The sequence below is a fragment of the Gymnodraco acuticeps genome, unplaced genomic scaffold (assembly GCF_902827175.1).
Source record: "Gymnodraco acuticeps unplaced genomic scaffold, fGymAcu1.1, whole genome shotgun sequence".
NCBI lineage: Eukaryota > Metazoa > Chordata > Actinopteri > Perciformes > Bathydraconidae > Gymnodraco > Gymnodraco acuticeps.
The window spans coordinates 849,953-877,550 of record NW_022990299.1 but is presented as its reverse complement, the minus strand read 5'-3'; the positions used below and the strand labels follow the sequence as shown (position 1 = coordinate 877,550).

At 41.2% G+C, this 27,598-nt stretch overlaps 1 protein-coding gene across 4 annotated transcripts in view; it reads left to right on the top strand.

The window, feature by feature from the left end:
- Nucleotides 1-4,697, top strand: part of pard3aa (par-3 family cell polarity regulator alpha, a) — a 318,714-nt gene extending 314,017 nt beyond the window's left edge. For all 4 annotated transcript variants that reach the window (XM_034222612.1, XM_034222611.1, XM_034222610.1 and 1 more), the window contains one exon: nucleotides 1,114-4,697. In XM_034222612.1, the coding sequence (XP_034078503.1) occupies nucleotides 1,114-1,540 (427 nt within the window). In that variant the 3' untranslated portion in view covers nucleotides 1,541-4,697. The remainder of the gene's footprint in view (nucleotides 1-1,113) is intronic.
- The last annotated feature ends 22,901 nt before the right edge of the window (nucleotides 4,698-27,598 follow it).

The following is a 27,598-nucleotide window of genomic DNA, read 5'->3' as shown; positions in this document are numbered from 1 at the left end:
TCTTTTCCATTCAACATTGAAGCACAGAGAAAAAGAAACCAAAGGTCAAGGTAGAATTGCTCGCTATTATATCCATTGTGAGGTGTGACTTCCAGTATAAAAGTGACATATTTTTATTTTATCACACTTTATTTTGTCAGGAAAGTGTTTTGGCCCAAAAAATAGCCTGTTTTGTGTTCCAGTCAGTCTCTCTGCAATGAGCCTCGTCAGATAAGAAATGCAGACTTTTTTGGCCTAAAAGCATGCCGGGCCCCTGCCTCCCTCTGCAGGATTGTGTGCTGTGATCTAAAAAGCTTTTTAAGCACACTGCGGGTCAGGGAGGTGTGAATGGGATTTCTCATAGCACCTCTGACGCAAAAGACACTGTCACAGGTCTCTACCCTAATGGGTGCTAATAATGGAGGAGCAGACTCAACACTTTGTCCAAAGACCCCGCGGGTCGTATTGACAGCTTTCCATGGCCAATTTCCAGAAAAGGGAGCATGTGTGGCAGAAGGCATACTTGGAAGTTTCTTTTTTTCTATTAGAGACAATATGTGTGCATGTTGGGCCCTTGTGTCAGTGTAGAGGCCGGCAGGCAGACTGAAGGAGAGTAGAAGGCCTGCCATTACCCTGTCTGTGCTGTAAGTGCACCCGTCTGCATCTCCAAAAAATAGTTAAATGGATGAAAGCAGCCATTTTTCTCAGCGTGGTTTTAACATTTGTGTTTGTTTACGACGTGGAACTAATAGTGCTGATGGCGGTTCAGGCTTCCCCGCGTTTGTTTCCTGTCTCTTTCAGATCTCCGTCTTCAAATAACAGGATTCAGTGTAATCATTCAGCAGGCTATAACAGATCCCTCTTTGCTCCACTCACGTTGCCTCTAGTATTTTAACTCAACACCACCACCACCACATCCCCCTTTTAATGTCACAAAATGTGACAATGGACACATTGTCTGCTGAAGTGCAGTTTCTTTTGAATTCCCCTTCAATAGCACTGACCCAGGGGCCGCTACAGAAAAAAAGCAATCTTTTTCGGAGCTCCTCCTCCGGTCACTTTAGATCCAGGTTCTGTTTAAGGTGACTCACTCAACGGTGCGATTAACCTCTTTACCTGCCTTTGTGTGTTTAGGCCACCCCATAAGACCCCCAGCACGGAGTCCCAGGACTCATGGGACAAGGTGTACATGCCTGAAGATGGATTGCAGCCATCCAAGGAGAACCCTCGCCACCTTTCCAGCCAGGGGTCACGTAACGGATACCTGGGGACGTCCAACTTCAATGCTCGTGCCCTCTTAGAGACTCAGGAGCTGCTGAGGCAGGAGCAGAGGCGCAGAGAGCAGGAAGCCAAGTCCAGGCCTGCCTCCATGCAGGAGACCCCCAGCAGCATCGCCTACGACCACAGCAGAGAACACACTCAGGCCCCTGGCCCCGCCCCGATGCAGGCCGCTCCTCAGACCAAGGGCCCCTACAGACAGGACGTACCCCCGTCGCCCTCTCAGCTCGCCAAGCTCAGCAGGCTGCAGGGCTCAGAGAAAGGGAGGCTGTTCTACTCTTGAGACAGTGACACGGTGGGACTTTTGGGAGATTAAGTGTCTTCTTTTTGTATGAACATGCTGAGAAACAAAGATTTTGATGGGACTGTTGATAGGAAATGTTCATATTTAAAAAGGATGTTTTTAATGATACGAACCATTATCCTTTTAAGCTGTCAAAAGAAATGAATTGCTACGTTTTACTGTCATCTAACTATGTGCATAAGTGCCTTCTCGTCAATCGATTGTTCCCCTTTCGCCGGCATCAGCCCCATTTCTATGGCTCATGATCTGCAGATTTGACCCATCCATCTGAAAGATTCAGTAGAGCAGACACCGCGGCAGAAGGCAATTGGTTTGGGCCATCGTGACAGCAGTGTGTCCCAAACATAATAACCCCGAGCACGAGACATGTTTTTGCACCCCTCCCCGTGCTGGCGGGGGTCTTAGTCGATACATCACTTGTGTGAATGAGGCTGGTTTTTTCAGGTCACTTCGACGAGCACAGCTTCTGCGTGTAAAGTGTGTGTGAGAGCGCTGGCTGGGGTCTGCATGTGGTGACAGAGTGTGGATGTTAAGCAGCTTGTGTGAGAGTCAGAGCTTGGGGTTAGGGCATGACCCCCACCTCAGTTCAGAGAAATGTCCCCTTTGGTTTCAGATGCGACACTTACCCAGACTGCGTATCCTCCTTTCAACCCCCTCTCGTATTCAATATGATAATCCTGGATTCTCCTCCTCTGCTGGCTGCTTTATCTCAGTGTCTTCTCCTTCACATTGTCACCAAACGTTCTCTCAGAGGAGGGAACAGCTTTAAATCCCCCTTACTCCTACCCTGTCCTGCCCACCCAGGGAAACCAGTAGTGTGAGTGGGGTCGGGTCTGGGTTATTAATTAATGTACCTCATTAAAAATGAATGGCCCCCCTTTGTGTATGTTTATGTTGTCATGTATGTCGAGATAAAGAAACAGGGACCTTGCCAGTGTAACCGAAACCTTTAGGTGTCTGAGTTGTTCCTCGCTGAATATTTCATCAGCGCGGTTACAGAGCGAACCACAGCGCACTGCAGTAAGTGGCCTCAGAGCCATCTGCACCGTACAATGGAGCTGATTTTGTTTTCTTTTCATGATTATGTCCATTGGTAGAAAACCATGTTGGGGCCTTTCTGTGGTTGAATCAATAATTAGTGGTGTGTGAGTGTGTTTGATACTGTGTTTGTGAATGGGTGTGTGTGTGTTTGTATTTCCATCCCTGTAAGAACAAGCTTTGGTTGTCAGATTGAGATTTTTTGCAATGTGAGGATGTTTCCTAAAACAAAGGTTCCTTTTGAGTTACAGTTAGGTTTAGTTAAGGTTAAGATAAGATGTAAAATTGATTATTGATTAACCCTGACTAGGCTTTTTAACATATTTGTTGGGTCATTTCTTCAGTACACGTACATGCACTTAGGAAACCATGTAACACAGCTAACTGTAAAATGTGGTTTCCTTAGAAACCCTGGTTCCTGTAGTAATCTGGTAACAGCAGGTCAGTAATCAGATGTATTCCCTGCCCCTGACATCATTCCTAAACATAGCATACTTTTTGTTAACTGTTCTAGTAATGATGCTTTTTGATGAATGTGATTCTGTTTTACAAATCCATCAATGTTTAGCCATAGAAACCGAGATCAAGAGGCTACTTAGTGTCAGTTTTAGTTGGGAAACAATCATGTTGACTACGAATGCATTTCCACATGTAATGATCTCTCCCTCTGCACAGCTGTCCCTGCTCTTCTCTCTGTCTGAAGTCTTTGTCATGCAAATGCACACATAGCCAAGAAATCTGGCTTTTCCAGGAGAAATCTGGCTTTGTAAATCAGGTTTCTGTAATCCCTCTTCCCAGATTACAAAAAACGGGTTTCTGGTTTACATTATGATCATAAAATCACCGGAAAATACAACTGTTACCTGGCCTCTTACAGTAAGTGCATGTTAACAAACAATAGGAACAGGAAGTTACGAACTATGCAAGGCCATATTTGAAAGACCCATTGAATTTGTACATCTAGAAGTTAGAGTTCATGGTTTCTATGAACCATGCGATGGGTAGTATAGGTAGGAATCTAAAGTTATTGCCCTAAAGGGTCTATGGGTCTCACAAGTAGAGTGTTCTTAATTATATAATTGATGTAGAAAACAGTACTATCATGTCGGTCTCCCAATGTTCTAGTGTGTGTGGGTGGACATGTGTTTAAGTGTCTGTAAACGCTGCCAGTAACTAGATGCTCCAATATGTCTATGAATATGTCTTGGCAGCCATATGAACCACTTGGCTGCTGAGTGGGAGAAGAGCAGAGCAGAGGAGTAGGAGGGAGAGAAGATAGGAGGACCTGACCCCGCAGATGATTCAGTCAATGGAGTAATCACAGATATTCCTTGGAGTCTGCGGTACAAACAGGAGGTTACCCACCAGGCCACGCTCACTTTAGCTGTCTTTTCTTCTCCTCGTTCATCTCTCCGTCTGTTTCAGATGTTTCTTTTTCCACTGCAGAATTGTGTGTGTGTGTGTGTGTGTGTGTGTGTGTGTGTGTGTTTGTGTGTGTGTTGTGGTGTGTGTGTGTGTGTGTGTGTGTGTGGTGTGTGTGTGTGTGTGTGTGTGTGTGTGTGTGGGTGTGTGTGTGTGTGTGTGTGTGTGTGTGTGTGTGTGTGTGTGTGTGTGTGTGTGTGTGTGTGTGTGTGTGTGTGAGAGGAGGTCCAACACTATAGAAGCTGTAATAACTGATGTTTTACATGTCTCCATTATGAACTGGGGAGGGGTTCAAGTGCCTGTGATATCTAATGAGGTTTTTTTTCTCTCATATGCAAATGTAATAATATCCCATAATGCACGTTTATTATTTCTGTTGTGTAATTAATGTTTGTGCGCCGCCTCTGTGACATATGGATTCTTCCCATAAAGATATTGTTTCGGGGATTTTCTTTTTCATCCTGGGAGAAATTAGAAACATATTGTTATTGTTTCATTGTGTTTTTTTATGACCATCCTTCATTGTCTTTTATTATCCACAATATGGTACTATGGTGGTAACAAATGATTTAGATGTAAGCACAGTGCAATTTTCCTTTTTACATCGGTGTATCATTAAGAACTGTTTTTGCCATTCTCTGTACATACAATATAAAATTCTTTTTCAGTGAATAAATAGCGGCTAGATTCAAATTCTTGTAACAATAATGTCCCTTGAATGTGCTGCTGTAACAATCACAAAAGGTTTGAGAGATGTAAGAAGCAATGCAAGCTTCCATTCTATCTTATGTATAAGTTTCAGATGTATAAAGTTAATCTAAGACAACCTATAAAACACAAAAGGACTCTATTTGTCATCTGGTTGCCAGATTCTTCCTTCTTCTTTCAGCAGTTAAAAGAGAAAAAAAGTATCAGGATTTTGAGTTCCTCATAACTGAAAGAATGTGGAAACAAGTTTAACCTCTGCAGTTGCTACAGCTAACTCAAAATGTGGCTCCCACATTTGTTGAAGTGGCAATGAAAAAGTCTGATAAAAACACTTCCTCCCTGTTTCTCCATCTCTTTTATTTCCATTCCTGATAGGTCAATGTGACGGTTGGCCGGGATGTTTTTCCTCGAGCTGGCTGAACTTCTAATAACATCCTGTGATCACTCCTATGGCGATAAAGACAATAGTCAAATTTATGATGTTCAACTCCAGGGGAAAGGCAGGTCTTACATTTGGCCCGGCATCACAGAGCTCCTGCCAAATCTGTCTGCATCCTGGGGAAGGGGGAGGCCTTTGAAAGACTCAGTCTGGTAAGAATGGAAATAGTCTCACATGCATCTGTGACACATGCGCAACAGGTGAAATGAAGGTGAAGCAGGAGAGGAGAAAATGTGGACATTAGCCCGGATTGTGAAAGAATTTGGAGAAGCTTTAACCCTGAATAAAAAAAAGCCCCGACTCTGAAGTAGGTTTAACTCTATTTGAACAACGGTCCATTTCTTTCCATATTGCCTTTGATTGAGTGTCAAAAGAGCAAATGTAGAGAAGCAGCAATGTTTTAGCTTTCACCTCGGTCACATGCAATAAGCATATGTAGACAGAATTCTTCCTGTGAGGTTGCACAAGACATATGTTTTGTGTTTTATCCCTTTTGGTTGATATTGCAAATAACATAATTATAGGACTTGAGTGTATGAAATAGCTTGGATATCATTCTTTGCAGAAGATATCCTTTTGTTCATAGCATGGGCTAATCAATATCATTTTGTGCAGCATATACAGTAAGAAGAATATGGCTCAAGCTTCAAACTTAACTCGTGAAAGAGTATTATAATTGAATATAGTATGATTTATGGTCGTTTCTGTACAAGCCTCACTTCGACAGTGGACGGTTGGCTGCCATTCCACTGGGACTGAGAGTTTAATAGGGCACAGAGAATATGGTCCTCTGAAGGTTTAGAAATACCATTTAAGATAACAGATACCATATGGTCTGAAGAAACATTAGCTTTTATAGACAATAAAATGATCTTTCTGTCGCCATACTTCTATTGTGATATGTGGATATGTATAGGAGCGATATTCTCATACAGTACAGTAATGTCATCACCACAAAACGGACATTACAGCCATAAATCCAGCAGATGTATCTCTTGAGGTAATGTAAAGCCATCAAAATACAATAGGTCTCATCCTAGCATGTTATCCAACGCAGCATGTAACCTAGTGGGTGCTCTGCTGTATCAGCTTGCACCCTTAACACTTTGAGGCCTGAGGGGAACAGTAAATCTGTCTCTCGCTGCACTCTGTCCGATCATTACTCACACCCAAAGAGCTCTGCTGAGTCTTTAATATCCCCTTTTGCATTCCCTCCATCATAATACTGTATAATGAAAGCCCTTTTTCTACAATGATCAACAGCAGACTTTTTCTTTCGGCCAGTTTGATTTCATTACTCCATGTTGTCCTCTTGACCCCTGCAGGCCGGACTAGGAGACCCCAGTTGTTGGCAAGTGCATTGATATGAGAAGCAGATGGGTTTCGTGTGAAGCGCCTATAGATAAAAAAGCGTGTGAGTGTCAAGGGATTAGGGAGGGTTTTTTTAACCCTCTTTTCAGCAGGGTGAGTCTGAGTCACCTGTTTTGGGTGGAAGAACCTGCTTCCCTCTCCGATCCCTGATCCTTTGCCCCAATGGGATTTCAAAAGAGGAAGCGACACTGTAAGAAAAATGGTGGTCATAAATCTCGGCAGATGCGCAAGAAAAGCCAATTGTGCGAAACTGACATGAACACACGCGCACACGCACATACCTGGGGGTCTTCCCTATAGCTTTGGGAAACATCTGGTGAGTGCGTGTGTCAGAGGAGAGGCTGCTCTCTGTAATGTGTGCGGGGAGGAGGGGCTTTCACTCTTTAGACGATGGCTCTGTGCTTGAACGAGAAACAGAGATGAACTGGTTTACTGAAAAGATTACCAGATGAGGAACAGAGAGAGCGTACGGTGTTTACCAAGAAGCCCTCACCTCACTCTCAGATCAGATGGAATCCAAACACTTTGTGCAGCAACTTATTATTTAAAAAGAAATGAAAATGTTTTAGGCAATATAGGCCCCATGGTTGAACTTTAATAGCACTCATGGATTTGGTGTTTGAAGGATCTACCACAACTGAGCTAACAGCACTTTAAAGACTGACATAAATATGAGGGACTTGAATTCAGAGCACATGGATGTAAAGTTGTCATTTATCTATCTCACATAGTTATAGAAGAAATTATTATCAAATGGTTTCAAGCTGTAGGATCAGTGGTCTAAGAAGAAAGAATGTATATTGCAAAGAGAGCCTTTTTAGAATGTCAGGATATATCATAAATCATTTCTGAACCACTTATGTTAGATTATTTCTTGTTTTTGTCCAAGTTAGATCTTAATTGCATGTAATGTATATCCCTTATATCTCTTAAGAAACCATTTCATGGGTTTGTTTTTCATGTTGTTTATTTTCGATAAATGGCTGAAGGAAAAAAAAGCGATATACATAATATTTAAGACTAAATCTAAAGTGTGTTTTTAGTGACATTAAAGGGTCAGGTTGTGGATCAATTCTTCTACTATGCCCAAGATTTCTTAGCACTACATTTAAGTTTAATCCAATGTCAGATTTGTATTTTAACACCAGCAAGTTACAGAATATTTAAAATGTCTTCTGTGTTGAAACAGGAGGTCATCCACCATTGCACATGGTTATCATCAAATTGAAGGTATAGTAGGTATAGGTATAATAGCTGAACATCTGATACACACAATATCACTGACCCCAGTCCAATCTTTAAAATGAGGTCCCATCGGGCCCAAAAGCATCCAACCAGGCTACAGTAGACCCTGACAGGCCTGCTCTTCCTGAACCAATTCAACCCGAGGCCCTTCCCCACCCTGCCACCCATGGAGAGTCACACACCGCCTGGGACCGGCTGCAGCCCTGAAGGCGACGGCAGGAGAAGACTTCCCCACAAATGAGGAGAAACAATCAAGATAACAAGCCTACACATGTGCTGTGAGTCACCGCCGTGTGAAAGCTCGGCCTTGAAGTTTTTTTTTACTTGAACAGTTTATTTACACTCCAGTGGGATTTGAGGTCGCCGTGGAACCTGGAACAAAGTACATGAAACATTCTTTGGTTGTTCTGCTTTGGTTTAGATGTAACTTCATTACACAAAATAAATGTTTTATCATACCCTGTCTCCTCTGAAGACTTGCAACTGTTTATTTGACTCTGGTGTCATTTAGGCGTGTTCAAACTAGTAGTGTTTGTTCTTGTTTGTATTAAATGATGTTGCTGTGCAGTAAGGCGACATAAAGAGGCTACCATTAGAGAATGGTTTGGAAACAGAAGCATGCGTGCGTGCGTATGATTCCCTTGTGGGCTGCATTGAATGTAATGGGACCTGTTTTTATGCCACACTAACACACACCAGCAACATTCGGGGCCTTTGCTCATGTAAAGTAGCCCGTCAAAGCGCCGGATTGAAAGCAGAAGGTGCTCTGAGGGCCCTTTGATTAGCGACATATGTGGAATAAAACATTAGGACTCTTTTCTAACAGAGGGAGCCTTTGATTCCTCAGAAATGTCTTTGAGGCATCTGTCCTGCATGAGGCATCTTCTCATGCACCCAATGCTATTTACTCCAATTACTTTATGCAAGTCATGAGAGAGTCAGCCCAAGTTCACTGCTAAGATAAGCTGATGCTTTACAAATGCACTTTTATTCTCGGTCGGCGGCCATGCAAGTAAATATATAATGAAATCCAATCGACAAACACAATTTCATCTTGTTTTCATGTGTGGACAAGGAATTACACGTACTTGACCAGCTTTGAAATGGTAATGCATTGTTTGAAGTATTCTGGTAAACAAAGTAGCAAATGCAAATATGCGCTGAGGTTTTTTGATCTCATAATAATCTCTTCCCCTAAATTCGGGATGGTTCTGTGTTTTCCACATCAAATAAATGAATTATTGTACACTTCTGAGATAGCATCTATAATTAGGACTTCCATCCCTGTTTCTGCTTCAGCTTTATCCACCTTTAAATGTAGAAATCATTATGATTCAGTGAAAGAGTTACTGCCATCTGACCCTGAACTACGCCTTGTTTTCAAACTGCAAAAACAATGAGCAGGCCGTTTGCAGCTGCCATTCAGCTTCCTGTACGCTGAATATATACCGTGCTGTCATTTATGTTGACATTCCATTTGTTAGCCCTGACACACACATATTTGATCCGTGTGCACTTGCTCCGCCTCACTGTCCCGGGGAATAAAAGACATGGGGCTCTGGCAGTATTTATGGATTTATGGATTTATACAGAACATCCCAGGCCACACGTTCTGCTGAAGGGAACAGAATGGCTCCAGCAAAGCGTCTCCGTTGAAAATCTACATGGAAATAAATCCTATAATCTCTACCCAGTTTGCACACTAGACTGGCTGAGAGCAATTACTCTGACAAAGAAGGCATTTTTTCTTCTTCTTCTTCTTCTTCTTCTTCATCCTCTCTGCCCAGTGCCTTGTGTCAAATTAATCCTCTGAACTTTCCTAAAGATCGTCTATTCCCTTTTCTGCCTGAGAATGCAGCCACTCTGTGTTTTCTTTCTTCCCCTTTCGTCTTTTTTCAGATATGGCACCGGGGAGAGGAGATTGCCTTCCGAATGAAACAGCTGTCGAGAATTCCCAATGTCTCCACGGCTTTCTCCCTCTTTGTTCTACCTGACCCCCCCCCCCCCCATCCCCCACTCACAGAGAGAGAAGGCCTTATCTGCTCTCGGTGGGATCCTCACAGGTGCTGAGTGATGGGAGCCTGGGAGGGGGGGTCGAGAGGAAGAGGGAAGTGAGGAGAGGAGGAGTAAGAGCGGATTAAACAGAGGAGCGCAGGCGTTCCTTTTGACAACCGGGGGATGGGAGGCGGGGCAGGGCCGCTGTTGGTGATTATTTAACGTTGGAGGACGGGTGGGGTGAGGGGTGGGAGCCTGACACCTGTGGGGGAGTACACAAGGAGGGGGTGGAGTCTGGGAGAAAGGGGGTGACCATCTGTTGCAGTCACAGGCGAGCCTTCACCCCAGTCCAAAAATGTTAATGGTGTGCCGATGATGCATATCAAACGCACATCTGCGTCCCACTGTACTCACACACAACACGTGATTCACCTGCTCCATGCTGGATGTTTCTTGTATATCAGTGATTAGCATTATCCTCTCGGGCTGTTTTATTTTCTCCTCCATGTTAAAGTTTCATTATTGTTTCATTATTGTTTTATTGATTCTTGCTTTAATTGACCTGGTAGCATAAATGCCCCCAAACCAAACAATCCATATAAGTGGCTCTAATTTGATTTTTGTTTTGTTTTTGTTTTATACATTAATCTGAATTTGATTGTGGATGCAGTGGAGCAGGGATGATGAATTGTTTCTTCCGCAGTAGCTGCCATACGGCAAGGTTACAGGAGTTAACTTTAGAAAAGAGCGACTGGATACAATGTACAGTATACAGAGACACGTTGTTAGTTAACAGCAAGGTTATTGGATGGATAATATATTTGCATATCTATGGCATAGTGGATCAGCAATAAAGCTTAATAACATCGCCACAAGCAGATAAATATTAAGATTGATTTTAAGATGTATTAAGTTAGAAAGGAGGCGAGAATCTAATAATTTGGAAATGGGTGTTTTTTCTCACCAAAGTGAACTCAAACTTTTTTCGTTTTACTCTTTATTTCCTCAAGGTGCTGTTTGGTGTTATTGACGTAGAGTCATAAAAGCACAAATATAAAATATATCCGGATAGATGCGGAACAATGTAAAACATTTTCATTACCTGACTTCGCTAGTTCATTTAGCATTCCTTCCTTTCCATGCACTTTGTTTGCAGTCGCTCTGCTTATTCACAAGGGCGGATTGTTCCTTTAACTATGTTTTGGATTTCAATCACACACTTCTCTTCCGTTATGCTACAGACTCTTTGCTTTGATACTAAAGCACATGTGGGCCTCCCTTCTCCACAGTGACAGTGAGTGTCTTTAATGGTGACGCTGTTTTGTTTTTCCTGTCTCTGGGGATAGATAATGGGGAGCGTTCCCCTTCTGAGGCGCACAGGCCAGGAGAGGCTCTGTAAACATGGGGGAATGAAGATTAATCGCACACTAGAGATGGTGTTCCCACTTTAATAATCAGTATTGATTACTGTCACCTTACATCTGCACCAACAGCTGCTGTGAGGGGGGCCCGTCGCCCAAGGCTGGTCCACCTCACACTTCCTCTGTTAAATCATTGTGTATTCATCGGAGAACAGAGGGTTAGCATGAAATACACTCCAATAAATATTCTTTATTGTCTATCAAACAGTAAAACTATATGAGCGTATTTGGCTTTACTGCCACACAGGGTAAATCAGCTTTAACCTCAGGAACATGAATGTTTATTCTAAAGGCTTAGGTTAAATCCCACTGGTCTCTTTCAGCCAAAAGTATTGAATGTAGCATTTTATGGCCAAAATATAAGACTTCCCCAACTAGTGTGACCTGCAAAGCTACCACTGCTTTTAGCATTAGGAATGTGGGGGTATGCAATTTGGCATTGTTGTTGTTCTGTTCTGGAAATAATTATTAACAATGTTCAGGCTGATTAAATAACATTTCAAAACTTAATTTTAATTAAAATAATAATTGCAAGGTCAGTTAATCTATTTCAAATGTTTTTTTATATTTGTTGAAATTCTCTTACAGCTCCTAGACTAATTAATCAAATGCTTTGATACGAAAAATAAATCATGTTTCTGTTGCTGGCAACTCGGTGCACGCTTTGCTTTCAGTCTTTGCGCATCACCACACACAAACACATGGCCTCATCAGGTTTGTTAATTTAACACAAAAGAGAAAGCAAAGGAGCAAAAACTGATCTCCCCTGATAGCAACACTATAACAAATAACCAGCCTGTTCTAGGTTATCATATCATCAACAAAAGTGTTCAAGTTAACTTATCAAGATTGTGTGTGGGTGAGATCATTTTTCAGTTAGCTTGTAACGATTTGACTGTTTTCCTCTGAACAAAGTATTCATATGGTGTGGCTGGCGAGAGTAACGCAGCTAATGACAGGTGACATGTTTCAACATGTTTGGAGATTACAATTGTCATGCCCACAGGGTGTGATCTAAATAAAACTCACTGCAGTTGGCTCCATTTGCTAGTGATTCAGGGAAATAGTGAAACCTGCCTATACGTGTATTGGCACCGCTGCTACTGAAATGATTAATGAGTTATAGTTGTTCAATTTATTTTTGAAAAACAATCACATATTTCATGTGGAAACAAGTTAATAGTCACAAAATAGACGTGTTTATTTTCCGTTTGGAACATCTATTTTGTTATTTAAGAATGCTGCAGCAGCTTTTTCTTCTTTCGTGCAGATGTTTTGGTGGACTGGGGTTGGGAGGAGACAAAAGGCTATTCATTCCCCCTCTGTGGTTTTGCTATTAATCCCTCCTCCTGCACACATGTTTTGCTCTCTGAATAAATAATACATTATCTCCAGCAGTCACGGGTCATAAGAACAGAATGCATTTCCTCAGAGGATGGGCAAACAAATCAGAAATGTAATAATTCCCACTCCTGTTATTGTTAAGGATTTATACATGTCCACATTTACTGCAACAATGATACAAGTGTGGTGGAGAAATAAATAAATAAAAACAACTTCAGTAATACCTGACCTCTGACCTGAGGCTGAGGCGTGCTGTTGTGAAGGGGGTTTGCACAGACACAGGGCTCGTGGGTAATGAGAAAAAGAACAGCAGTGGGGTTTCTCTGAATGAGAACACGGAGCATTGTGACCCCAAGACGGCCTTTCTCCATCTCCAGAGCCCGGGGCAGGACGGCTGGGAGATTGAGAGCCGGTAGGGACCGTTTGATTGGCGTCTGCGCCGCGTCGATCTGAACATAAACAGGAAAACTGATGTGGAATGTAACCGGTTGAGTGCAGTGGAGATAAAGCTTATAACAGGGGAGTTGTGAACTGAAATATGTTACATTGTAGATAACAGAAATGAAGCTGTAGGTAGAAAAGACAATATTGGAACGCATCAGCTGAAAAATGTACAGGAGAACTTGCAGTGGAGATCGTTGCGCTTGGCAACAGGGAGTGCTGCGCTTTGCAATTTATTGTGCTGGAATAATTACACAATCATGTTGTCATCTGTAAGTACAAGCCCGCACGCTTGGCCAAGGTCCATTAAAACTATTCAAAGAGCTACACCTCTCAGATAATTATGTGGCAAAACAACAGATCAATATAACCATTTATTTGGATTGGCTTTTAAAGTGGAGTTCATTCATGCATTTTTGTAAACATCATGGGGCAAAGAGCAAGGGGTAAGATGTGATGATGTGTGGAGGGTAATGATGATGAACTCTTAGTCCATTCTTCATGCACTTACTGAATGGGTGCCATAATGGGATGATACAAATGCAGTCATAGCGGTGCCATTTAAAAGATGTATCTGCAAAAACATCTAGCTCTTCACAGACTAAACTATTAAAACTTATTTTGAATTATTTGACTTACGTCCCGTGATATCAATCAAAAGATAAGTCTTTAAGATTGTACTTTTTGATAAATTAGGAATAAACAAGCTAAGGGGCTGTCACTAGAAGAAAACTGCTGCTCTTTTCCTATAATTACTGGTCATGGGGATAAATAATGATTGGCTATGTCGCCAGAAATGTGACTACGCCTGCTATTATTCATATCGAAATGTTTCTCTGATTTTAGGTCAGCTCTTCTGATAGTGCTGGCCTGTCTGCTTGGCCTTGAGGTGTGAAATGCTAGATGATTGCCGTCAAAACTGGGATGCGAAAGGAGAGAAAGAAAGGGGGGTGGGGGAGAGAATGTAATTGTGTGTCATTTCACCCTGCTTATCTCTGTTAATAATCATCCCTGTGAAGATGTATGAAAATATGCTTCACAAGTGTCAGCTTGTCTAATGGAGCTGCTGGTCAATGAAAAATGCATCAGCTGATTCAGATGTGAGGGGGGAAAACATAAGCCTTCATACTTCAAATTATTTATGGTGGTATCTCTATGATGAAGAGGAAGCAAAGCAACCACTGTCATTTATTTGTTTACATTTTGACTGAACTGAATGCGTGAAAGAAAAACATAATGAAGCAAGAAAAGAGTGGCCTATTCTTTTATTTAAAGACTTGCCACATAACATACACATTTGGTTTAATTGTTCAAGCCATCTTCTCCAGTTTCCATCGATTTTCCCTGAAATGAGCGATACAGCGCCCCCACCTAGGCAATTGGGTTTCAATGTATGCCTGTGGCCAGACACGGTAATGCACCCTATTGCACCTTAATGACGTCTTCAAAGTAGCACAGGTGCATTGGATTTCCACTGATTACAATGTGTTAAGTTATAAAACCGTCAATGCTATGCCACTGCATTGACTGGGAATGGAAAGAAAAGACAAGAGGAAACAAAAAATAACTGACAACAAGGTAAATAGTGAAGCCTGGAATGCTGTGAACAACGAATAGTATAATGTTAAATTATAACAACAAAACAACTGCGTAGTTACCTACAGTTTGTTCAGTGTTGCTAATGAGCTCGTGCATGTAGTTAGAGCAGTAAGCTAGCACTGTGACAGGAGGAAACAATGACAAACACATTATCGTCGTTACTGTGGAACAAGGACATGACATGGATCATTCTTCGCCATGGTAGACGGTTGGCTTCAACATCAGAAAAAAGTAAGTCATACATTGTCTATCTGTCTTCTATAATGATCTGTCTCTTGCTAGCTGCTGGCTATGTTCCGTTGTGTCTTTCTTTGCTAACAGCTTGCAGTGTGGTTGTTGGTGTTATGGAGATTATATATTTTAATATTTATTTACGTTACTTTCTCAGTTGTTTACATGGACAGTCAGAAGGACAGTTTGCAGGGTTTTAAATTATTTGCATAATGTGTTGATTGTCCAGTGACCTGTGTGAATTGTGAAGTACCCACATGGTCTGCTTTTTAAATGTGTGACTTTCTCCATTCTTTAGTTTTGTTTTAAATACAAAAACAGTCGTTAACATACTCCCAAGTGTGTGAGAAATGTTTTTGATACATGATGATAGGACCAGTCCAGTATTCAGTGGTGGCCTGTATCAGAAGCCTAGAAGCCTATCATTTTTGAATATTAAGAAAATGCAAAACACTGCTGCAGTCGTGTCTGTGCATTGTTGTCTATGTCACAATGGTGCAATTTCATAAGGTTACATTTGATACCAATTTTGGAAATCCATGAATGCCGAATGTGGTCACTTGGGTTTACTCTTCTACACAAGTGGATTCGATGGCTTAACGCTAGACTCCAGCGTTTACTGGAGCTATCTCAGGGTTTCCCACACATAGAAGGCTTCTCAATACTCTAATTTCCCTTCCTCGACTCCTCCGGGAGTGACCCGGAAATGGATTTCAGCGCGCCATGTTGAAGGACATCTCATTTCTCTAAATGCACATCGAGGACCGTGGTTGCAGTCGAATAGTCCAACAATCAGCTCCTAACATCTATCCCTTGACCTCTGTGTGAAACGTCACGGGGTTAAGGGATAGTGGATAGTAGAATTCAAAAGGATTTAGGTGAAGAGACTGTGGCCGTTTCTCAATGTCGAGTATGCTGCAGAGCCACTATTTCAAGTATACTACGTCATCGAGTGGCACCGAATCCTGGGCATTTAACCATGGATGTATAATAATAACTGGATACAGCGTGGGAGGCGGGGCCTCATTCATTCCTATGAGAGCTGCTCATTAGCGCATGATGATAAAATGGCCCAACTTTTGAGAGAGTGAAACGTCACAGATTACCCAGCATGCCTGAGAAGTACCCGTATGTGCACTCATAGAGCATGCGCAACTTTAACCAAAATGCTCGTTCACATCAAGCACGTCAATTTGCGTACACGTAACAGCACCGCGCGTTCATGACAGCATGGTAATGGCTTGTTGTTATCATGGATTTGATATGAACGAGGCGGCAGTTAGCGGCTAGCTCGTAATGATGCTAATGTACACATCAATCGTTATGTACTTATATTACGCTGTAACAGGATCTAGTGATATCCAACAGAGCTTCATTTAGCATGAAATAATTATTGCACTGTATATATATATATATATATATATATATATATATATATTTATATACAGTGCAATAAGCTTCTTAGTGCAATATTAACTTTATTTAATACAACATTTACGGTACAAGATGTAATCATACAGCCCATGTAGTATGATAATGAATTACAGCAAACATGTGCAATATATCCATTATTACAGCTCCGTGGGGTGGCAGTAAGACGATATGGGTCCGTTCTTATTGTGCATCCATGGGTAAAGATAAACGCAACTCACAGAGAATTTCACTCTCAGCCTTTAACGGCTCGTTGTAGCTCCAATAGCTCCAGCCCCCACCCTTCCTGTGAGCACAATGTGCTCTGATTGGTCGGGACACGTAACATGAATGTGCCGGGCGGCGCGGTCCCGTGGGTTAGATGCGCGTTCATAATGCAGAGGGAAATAACTCTCAGAATAACGTTATTAGCAAATTTTTACAACTTGAGGAACGAATGTTTTTAATAAGGGTTATACAAGTGTTCATACTGGGTAGTTTATTTAGTTTAAAAAAAATTATCCAACGAGTTACAGACCACTCTTTCCCCATGTAAGTCAATGGGAAAAAGTGTTTCCGGGCCTGGCAACCAAACGGAAGTGTAGTACCGCCGTTTGGCCAGCACGAATATTTTCATCTGAGTCCGGCGCACTTCCTGGGGGCTTGATTAGCACATGATGACAAAATGGCCCAACTTTTGAGAGAGCGAAACGTCACAGATTACCCGGCATGCCTGAGAAGTACCCGTATGTGCACTCATAGCGCATGCGCAACTTTAACCACGCCGCCCAAAAGGCTTGTTCACATTAATTACGTGAATTTGCGTACACGTAACAGCACCGCGCGTTCATGACAGCATGGTACTGGATTTATATTAACGAGGCGGCAGTTAGCAGCTAGCGGCTAGCTAGTAAATGATGCTAACTTACACATCAATCGTTATGTACTTTTATATTACGCTGACATCAGGATCTAGTGATATCCAAGCAACAGAGCTTCATTTAGCATGATACTTGTGTGGGTTGTACATGAAACCACTTGGTAATATATACAAATGTATATGTTGAAGCCTGTTATGATCAATTGTGAGTTAAAACTTTATCTAAAAAGTAAAGCTGATGATGGATTACTGTGGTGGAGTTAAAATAACAATATCCTATTTCTTTTTTAAATGTGATGCAGTGAAAGGATAGTAACTGTGATTATTCATGTTAAGTAGCCCACAAGTAACTAAAACGTATAATACTTGAAGGAAAGGTGTAAAATGTTCCCATAAATACCAATATCACAGTACAACACCCCTTGTTGTTAAATACCAACCATGTATATATATAATATATATATATATTAGGGGTGTAACGGTACACGTACCCGTACCGAAATTATTCGGTACGGGCCCTTCGGTTCGGTACAGGTGTGTACCGAAGTGTACCGAACGAATATAACGTTAAACGTAAAAAATTGAGAACGTGAATAACTTTTTGGAAGTAATCTCAGGTGCTGCGTCGCAGCATTCAGAGTAATTTGCTCACATTGGGTTCAACGCGTCATAGAGCGAGCAAGTCATTTCATTGGATGAGAGGCATACTATGAGAGCTGGTCAGAGGGATGCGTTCAAATGTAGTCAGTAATTTGAGGAACTGTCGAAATGGCGAACGCAGATACAGTTGAGCTCGAAAATCCTCCAGCATCATTGAAGTCTCCGGTTTGGGAACATTTTGGTTTCGCAGTTACGTACAAGGATGACGGACAAAGACAGGTGGACTGAACCAAAGCTGTTTGTCGGCATTGTTCAACTAAAATTGGTTACGCGGCTGGCAATACATCAAACTTGCACACTCTTGAAAAGGCATCACACGAACGTGAATATCACCGGTACCAAAAGAAAAAATGACTGAAGTGCAAACCCAACTCCCACTAGCATTTAAGCCTCCACCACTCGCAGAGAGTTCAGACCGAGCCAAAGCTATTACAAACGCCAAATATCCTTATGTTGCCATGTTAGCAAAGCGCTACCTGGCTGTATCTGCTACCTCTGTCCCTAGCGAGAGGGTGTTCTCCACAGCAGGAGACATTGTTAGTGCCAGCAGATCTGCCCTTTCGGCAAGCAATGTGGACAAGTACATTTTTCTTTAAACAACATGAAAATACAATGACAAGCAAGTCATAATGTCAAACTGGCTGCTTAGGTGCTAGTACAGTTCAAATACAGATTATTTAAGTTCATCGAAATGCTGCACCTTAATGTTTATTTTATTATATTTTGTATTTATTTGAGTGAATATTCACAGTTTAATAATAATTAAAAACCCAAAACTAATAGTTTATGTTTTGTGAGTACTAGTACAGTAAAGTTCAAATACAGATTATTTCAGTTCATCGAAATGCTGCACCTTAATGTTATTTTATTATATTTTGTATTTGAGTGAATACATTATTCACAGTTTAATAATAATAAAAAATATATATTTTATGTTTTGTGATAATTTTTTCTGCTGTACCGAAAACGTACCGAACCGAACCGTGACCTAAAAACCGAGGTACGTAGTGTACCGAACCGAAATGTTTGTGAACCGTTACACCCCTAATATTTATTGGCTATAATTTGAGGCAGGTGATAATCATGGCTGTGGGCTAACGCAGGAGTTAGTCATTCCTGATGAGATACCTAAATGAAACACGTGTTACATTTAGGTTATTAGGCTAGGATTATTGGAATTATTATCAAACTACCATCACCGTGATAAAAAGTTCTAGTGTCCTCTGTAGCCGGCGCGTCCAGGTGCGCATGATTTTACGTAATTAATCATATATTTTCGATTATAAGGAGTAGAAACATGATTCAGATATCCGCGGAATCGCTGGAAGAGTAGCTTTCCAGTGGTATCTCCTGTGAGACTGTAACCAGGGCACAGCAGCCAATATGGCCGCTCAAAGCAGCTTGACTTTACACTGTGTGGGATTGGTGGATTCGTGTGTCTGTCAAGGAAATCTCGGCCGGCAGCCATCATGGTCTGAAATGACCAATGGACATCGAGAAATCACTAAGGACCTACCCACCAAGTAAACAAAACATAAACCACGTGTCTCCCATCAGTTTACGTCTTTGAGGAGAGAGAGAGAGAGACAGAGAAAATGGCTAAAAAAAATGTTACAGTTGCCGACTTCGCTAGAATTTTTTTCCGCTAGCAGCAGTGAAGATAGAGCCTCAGAACCTAAAGTTTTCAACTCTTCTGAAGAAGAAGAACACAAAGACAACAACAAGGATTCATTTGGACATGGGTAAGTGTAAATATTACAGTAATAGTGTACTGGCAATGTGTGGGGAATACCGCAAAAATGAACAATAGGTTTATTGATATATATTTTTTATCGAGAGTCATGAACTTTTTATTGGGACAAAATAGACTCTCCATTAGCAAACGTTTACTCTGTGTTAATGTTATTTTGGTGTGTAAAAGTGAGATTACATGTGTAGAGGATTCAATTAATCATTTATTCGTCCCACAACGGAGACATTTACAGTGACATGTTTTTGCCATCGATTATTTTATCATACTGTTCTGTACAGATGAGACTTTGTCATAGATTTATTTATATGTGTGCCTGTTATTATTTTACCGTCCTGTACAGATGAGACTTTGTAATCAGATGTAGCCTATGTATATGTGTGTCTGTGATTTTATACTGAATGTAAAGTAACTGGAAATACGTGTGTGTGTGTGTGTGTGTGTGAGAGAGAGAGAGATCGAGAGAGACTCCTTCTCCAACCTCCCAAACTTTCTTTTTATGTGTGCATTGTTATTTGTGCTTGAGCAACATTTTACTTGAACTTTATTTCAATGAAATGAGTTGTAATTATTGTCCTACATTTTAATTTGTTTTACAGAGATGTTTCACAGCTGTCTGGGCCTAGTGGCCCACAGGTGGCGGCGTTTATCCAGCAGCCAGAACATCCATATGTGCCTGCCCCCAGGTCAAGATCTACCGTGGCTCAAGGGCCTTCACCAGAGCCATCACCACCAAGGACCAGCAGACCAGCATCACTACAGCTGCCTCCACCTCCATCTGCGGCTGCCACCAGGTCAAGATACACCTCAGCACAAAGGCTCCACCACAGCCATCACCTTCAACCCAGCCAGCAAGGAGGTCTCGTGGAGGTCTCATATAGCACTTGTACACCCCACCTACACAGCAGCCCATGCACCATCACCCCCATCTTCACAGCAGCCAGACCCACTGTCTTGGAAGACAGACAAAGACCTTGACACTGTCTTGACATTTATAATGTTGAAAGTTCTGATGTTCAATCTTGTAAATAGTTATATTTTCCAGTTTCTTACATGTATATAAATAGTTGGTTGAAAAAAACATATTTATAATAAATTGTTGGTTGAAAAAAAAGGTTGAATGCTCAATTTGTATTTGTACACATCACATGAACCTTGGTATGTAATATGAAGTCATTATTCAGTCCTAATGTATCTCAGTCCCTGCTGTGGTGAAAGTAGAGTGATAAACACCTGTTTTACTCAAAATTCGAATTGAATTTTTTTCATTTTAGACATGAATAACACATTTATATACAGTGTAATTCAAATATTTCACTGCTTTTGTGATCCTAAGACTTTGGTAACCAAATCTAAAACACCAAAACAATTCGATCACATGAGTAAATTTGTGTTTTCACAAGAGTTTTGAAGATTTTCCGAAAATCCAATGTCAAATTTTAAGCTTTTGAACTACTTATCTCATCAAACAGTGCTCTAAGGTGAGTAATATGCATATATAGCAATACCAGAGATTGTCCTGAGCATTTTGATATTTAACACATGGGGTGCCATGTTAGAAGAAATACATTTAAAAGGTGATTTAAGAAAACATCTAAAAATCGAGAAAATACCCTTAGACTCCAGAGGGGAACCAGCTAATGGCCAATACCTTTTAAAGCAGGATAAGGATTAACATACCTCTTTGTGCAGAGTAATCCAGTGATAGGTGAGGGTGATCAGATTGTATCACTCTGCTCTGTAATCCAATTCCTTATAATAATTTTCGGCAGGTAATCAGCAATTTACAATGGATTATCTTTTGAGAGTGACCTTTTCAACCCTGTTAATCTATTACGATTCACCCTGGTCTAATTTCATATTAAACTGGGTGACAATTCATTAGATGGGTGCACCGGCTTCTGAGTGCTCCACCCGCTGCAATTACAGCCCATAGTAGAGGGCCCTGACCCTGGAATGAGCCCGCAGTCATGGCGACTAATGGAAGTAGAGGAGTGTGGGGACAAGATGGCTGTCATACTCTCAACGAAGGGTCTGACCGCCCTGACAAGTGAGGACGGGTCTCTTGTAATTATTTAGCGAGGGAGGGTAACATTAGGAATGACCAGAGGAAATGGAGATCAGATGGAAAGTAAAAAGGGGAGCGCTGAGGATGAGTGCATGTCGTGGAATGAGGCTCAGATGGTACATCTTTTTCAAGAGGGCTGTTTTAATGGCCAGTCTTTCCCTTTTTTCCTGGGTACAGCATGTTAAAGAAGAGTAATATTTTAAATGGCTTGCTGAAAGCTGAGATAAATGAGGCCAATACAAGTTTTATAGCCCAATAACATTAAGACATTAACACCACCTTGCGTGTGATAATTTACTTTTAAGTAGCAATATTCCGTGAAGCCGCCATGTCATTTTATGTGGATTGCAGCCTTTAATTCAAACGTCTGAAAACGTTATTTTTCTCTGTTTTCTCAGCTGCATGGCCACACAGTGTTGCATTTGACTCCAGAAAATGAAGTGAGATCAGTGTTTGGAGAACAGAATCGAAAGTTCTCAGTGATTAATTGCATTCTTTGTGTTCAGCATGAGAGTTATTGAAATGAATAAACATAGGAATTTTGATCCAGGAGATTATAGTTGTCAGAATGTGAGAGTATTGACCAGATCTGTCTGGTGAGTTTGTTGTTATATGCCAGAGGTATGTGATTTATTGATTGCGTTTAAGTTTCCTTAGGTACAACATGTATGCATCCATAGACCGGGACACAGATGCACTTTGTTTCTCCAAATGCTGAGGGAATGTGCTGCTGCACAATATAAGCTACAATCTGTTTTGAATTGTGTCTCATGAGTGGAATATAGATGACATTCTTGGCTCTATTCCAAAGAGATAACTGAGTCAGACATAAGGAACCCCATTGAGGTGGAAGGAAATGGGAAGGAAATGGCTCCACGTTGTGTGAAATAATAAATAATGTGGTCTGTGTTTCTCTTTCTGTCTGGTTGCCAAGTTGATCAGCCGGCTACATTTTTCCTATGTATACTGCGCTAACCCTTAATTGGCTTTTTCCTGAACATAAACAACTGCACCATAAACACACAACAATGAGCTCTCTTTGTCGATATGCACAAGGTCACAAGATATTAAGAGCCATACAAATACCCTGCTAAAGATCCTTATGTTATCGAGCCAAGTCTATGATTAAGTCCTAAACAGTGTTGGGGAAGTTACTTTTAAAAAGTAGTGTTTGCTCGTTACTCGTTACTTCTTTAAAAAAGTAATCCCTTACTTTACCTAGCTACCCTCCAAGGAAAGTAACCTTTTACGTTACTCGTTATTTTTACGTTACTTTTATGTTGCTCGACTTTGGGCAGAACCCCATCTGTTCCTAAATGTGTAGGCTTACATAAAGTTCTACTATGGAGTAGGGCTGTGCAATTTAATCGATCCTGCGATATATATCGATATTTAGTTTTCCGAGAAAGTATCGATATTTCAGCCGCGGGTATCGATACATTAAGTCTGATAACTGTGTTCGTTATTCTTGCGTCCATGAGAGAAGCTTTAAAAAGGAGACTAATTGAGTCTCTGAGAAGGTTCAAATGTATACTTTAATTAATAAAAAGCGCGGTAATGTTACAAGCAGAAGATGGTTCAGTCAGAAAAACAGCTGTGTTCTGGCTCTCGTGAGCGAAGGGAAGAGAGCGAGCTCCATCTTTCCAGCTGTTAAATATCCTCTGCTGGCTCCTCCCTGTGGGCCGGTTGGCGCTGCTGGGGGCCGGCCCTCCTCCACGTCGCCAATGTTCGTTGTCGCGCATTACAGAGGATTCAGACATTGTACATTAAATATATAACTAAACACGCCTTTTCTCCTCCTTATCTCTTTCATGACTTTTCATTTAATACATTTTAAACGCTGTAATCAATACTCCAAAAATACCTCACGGCTGGTATCATTTCCGGATGTTGTCTCATGCTACCCACGTCTGTAAACAAACGTATTCAAATAAACTACCTTCATTTAATATTCAGCAATAATAATATCTCGACGTCTATAGTTGTAGTGTTGAAATCAGTAGGTTTCGGTGTGCAACACTCCGTGTCATATCGTTACTAAATTCACCTCTATAGTAAATGGTATATTAGCCACATGCTAAATGCTAACCGGAGATTAAGGATTTTCAGAATAAAAGCTTAACAACTGGTTGTGCACAAGAACTTCTGGTTTTTCAGTATAAAACAGCATTTAAACTGACGGTATGTTTAAGGTACTTTATGCCATCAAAACATTGATTTTAATTTCTAACATGTCCCATTCAAATCCCCCGTGTTCCGCCACCTGCAGCACCTTTTAATTCTCCATTGTCCATTGTGATACTGCACTTTATGTACTTACGTTTCAAAGGCTTGTAAGCTACAGTTTGCACTGTTTCAATAAATGAAACTAATTTTCTCACCACATCTTTTGATTCATTTTGTCCAGCATTTGCAAGCTGTAGACTCTCTGTCAGAGCCATATATTGTATAATTGATGCTTTCAGTTGAATTAATTCAATCCAAGTCAATGGAACACTCACAAGATGTCACCAAAATCACACTGTCCCTTTAAAATCTTTCAGAAAATGATATAAGTATATCGAATCGTATCGTTGGCTGAATATCGTGATATATATCGTATTGTGAGCTGAATATCGTGTATCGTATCGTATCGTGAGATTAGTGTATCGCTACAGCCCTACTATGGAGGACATAACAGATATGTCTTTTGTGCTCTTTATTATAAAAAAAATGCCACAGAGCACTTAACAAAACATTGGGCTATAGGCGTCAACACCACCACTAAACAATAATATCAAACAATATCAATATAACATCATAATCATTAAGGGTTACAGGCTAGCCCCAAAATAGGTGCAAAGCTAGTGCAAATCATATCAATAGGCTGCTAAATAGGCTTGGACTCGAAATATCATTTCCCCAGGGATCTTGAGCTACTAGCTGTTACGGTGGCTGTTACGGTGCGCAGGAAGCAGGACCCAAATGCAGATTAGAGTAACAATAATTCCTTTATTTCAAGGCTAGATATAGGCTACACAAAGACAGCACAGAACACTCACCGATGAACTGGTCATAACACAAGACAACCCGACAAAGAGAGACAGAAAACCCAGAACTTAAATACACCCAGGACTAATCACATAAACACGAGACAGGTGAGGAGGGAGGAGAAAACACAGAGGTACCAGGTGAACACAATCGGGTAATCGGGGAGGGAAACAGACAGAAAGCAAACAGGCAGGAAACGGGGGTGAACACTTTACAAAATAAAACAGGAAACCCAAAGATAGAAAAAGACAAGAAAAACACCAACACAGACAGATCCTAACACTAGCTTCCTGCTAGCATGTTTTCCTTTCAAATGCTTGGTGAGGTTGGCAGTGGAGTTAACGGCAGTGGACACAAGTTTCTGGCCAGGGCACAACGTACACCTTACACTCACATTTGTCCCCTTAGTTTCAACAAGTTCGAAGTAATGGGAATACCTCCATCCCTCGAATGTTAGCGTTGGCTGCGCCTGCTTCTCGCTAGCCATCACTGCTCTTCAGTCTTCATGCCACCACCAGAGGGCGGTCAGCCTCTATCACGTACAGTGTGGAATGAGAGCTGTGCCTAATGCGTAATGTTAGAAATTAAAATCAATGTTTTATGGCATAATGTACCTTAAACATACCGTCAGTTTAAATGCTATTTTATTCTGGAAAAAAACGGAAGTTTTCAATACCAAGCTTTTATTCTGAAAATCCTTCATGACGACATCCGGGACTACCGTCCATTAGTATAATTAAAGTGGCTATTGACGCCGTTAACATGTATTACATATAAAGTTATGAAAGAGATAAGGAGGAGAAAAGGCATGTGGAAGTAAGCAATGAATGTAAAATGTCGAAATCCTCTGTTTAACGCGATATCGGACACGAACGAGGGGGTAAGTCCCCTTCGGCACTACAGCTCACAGAGAGGAGGAGCGAACAGCCAGCAAGCGGGAAAGACGAAGGCTTGTGGTCTCTCTTCGGCACGGCCAGCACCTGGGAGAGGAGAGGAAGCTGCAGCCTTTCTCTCCTGACTGAACAATATCCTGTTTGTAACATTACCGCGCCATATTTTTTATTAAAGTACAATTTGAACCTTCTCAGAGACTCCATTTAGTCTCCTTTTTAAGCTTCTCTCCTGGACGCGAGAAAAACGATCACGGTGTACAGTCAGCACACAGCTGAGTAGGCAGTGTCACTGTCACTCGTCCTTGGGAAAAGTAACGTTGCGGCGAATTGAAGAAGAAACTACGTTACGTTACCAAATGTTCCGTAGTAGCGCGTCACACTACTTTTTACCCGACAAAAGTAGTTACGTTACTGTAACGCGTTACAGTCAACACTGGTCCTAAATCCTTAACAAATGAGAGATACAAATCTATCAGTGCATTATGATTAGTGTTATGCTCCGATGGATATAAATCTCAACAAAAAAAGTCTCGTTCTAAACAAATTTGGGTTGGACAGCCCACTAGAATCAAGAAAAGATAAATGCAAAAAATGTTTAAGCCTATAGACATTATGTCACAAATATGAATGTAGCTCTTATACATTAATGGATTGTTTATACTTATGCACTTATGTGCAAGAAGCATTTTATTGAATTGTCTAACCAAGGCAAAAATAAAGCTGTAGCAAAAATACTTGCCAAAGAAGAGGTTAAAAAGGGAACACAAATGTTGGAAAATGGCACACCACACTATCAAGAGGATAGCAAGAGAACAAGAAAAGCTGACTTCAGTCATATCGCTGATGGCAGCAGTTGTTGACACAAGTTTAGTTTCAACCAAAGTTTAATTCTACTCAAGCAGACACCCGTTGGGAGAGACGTGTCACACTACCTCAGGGGGTGTTGAATCTCACAGGTTAAACATAGAGCGAGAAGCGTGGGCCGCCACTCCACCTGCTATTCCCCATTATACAGCAGAATGTATCGGAGAGCAGGCTGTAGACAGACAGTACGCCGATAAGCAGACATACTGTATACACAAACATTTTCTAAGACATATGAAGAAAAGGGTTTGTCTGGATACTGGTGGGAGGCTACAGCTGTCTGCTTTCATTTCACACCAAGACTCTCCCTGCTTAGCCTTCAGTGATGGAATTGTCTTGCTTACAGAAAAAGCAGACCCCTGAAGGCTGTCATGACCACAATATCTAGTATTGAAACGGAGAGAATGCAGGTAGAAAAGGAATGAATAAAAACTGAATAATTCACAACATACATGTAGGCAAGTTTCACTGTCAAGCAGATGTTGGAAAAAATATCCAAGAAAACATGCAAAGTCTCAATAGACTAGACCTCAGAAGTTCTGTCACTCTATATTTATTTCTAGATATATAACGAATTGCTTGATTCCTGATTGTCACAGATTAGATCTAGAAAATTATGTAATATGATATAAACGCTTAATTATGAGAATTCTGTGAGTGAACTGACTAGCGGGCTGTTTTAGAAGAAAAAAAAGGAGCTCTATGGGATGATACTGTGGCAACCACTACGCCTTAGCCTGGCTCGATCAAGGCAAAAACCCAGACAATAGTGTTCTTTAAGCCTATGTCTTTGATTGGGGGAAATATTTTTCCCTGATTCTAGAAAAAGGCAACATTGTCTGCTCTCCTTTGCATCATCCTCTTCTTCTTTTTCTTCACATAAACTGTTTAAGCATTTTAGCTTCATGCAACACATCTTGGTTGGTAGCATCTGGATGGGTAGTTCTCTTTCTGGACAGCAGGAAGTAACAATCATAGGATTTACCTCCGCATTTGGGCACCATACTGTTGGCCGTATTTACTTTAAAACAGGTCAGTGGTAGAAATCGAGCTGGTGGCACAGATAGAAGGCAATATGAGAATTTGCAATAATTTCACACCTGATTTTATTCTGGTCAGGTTATCTAAACTCTAAAGCATTTCCTCCTTTACTTTAGTTTGATTGTGCATGTGGCAGTCAATAACTGCACCAACATCTGTGAAATGCAAACTTATTTTGGCCCTAGAA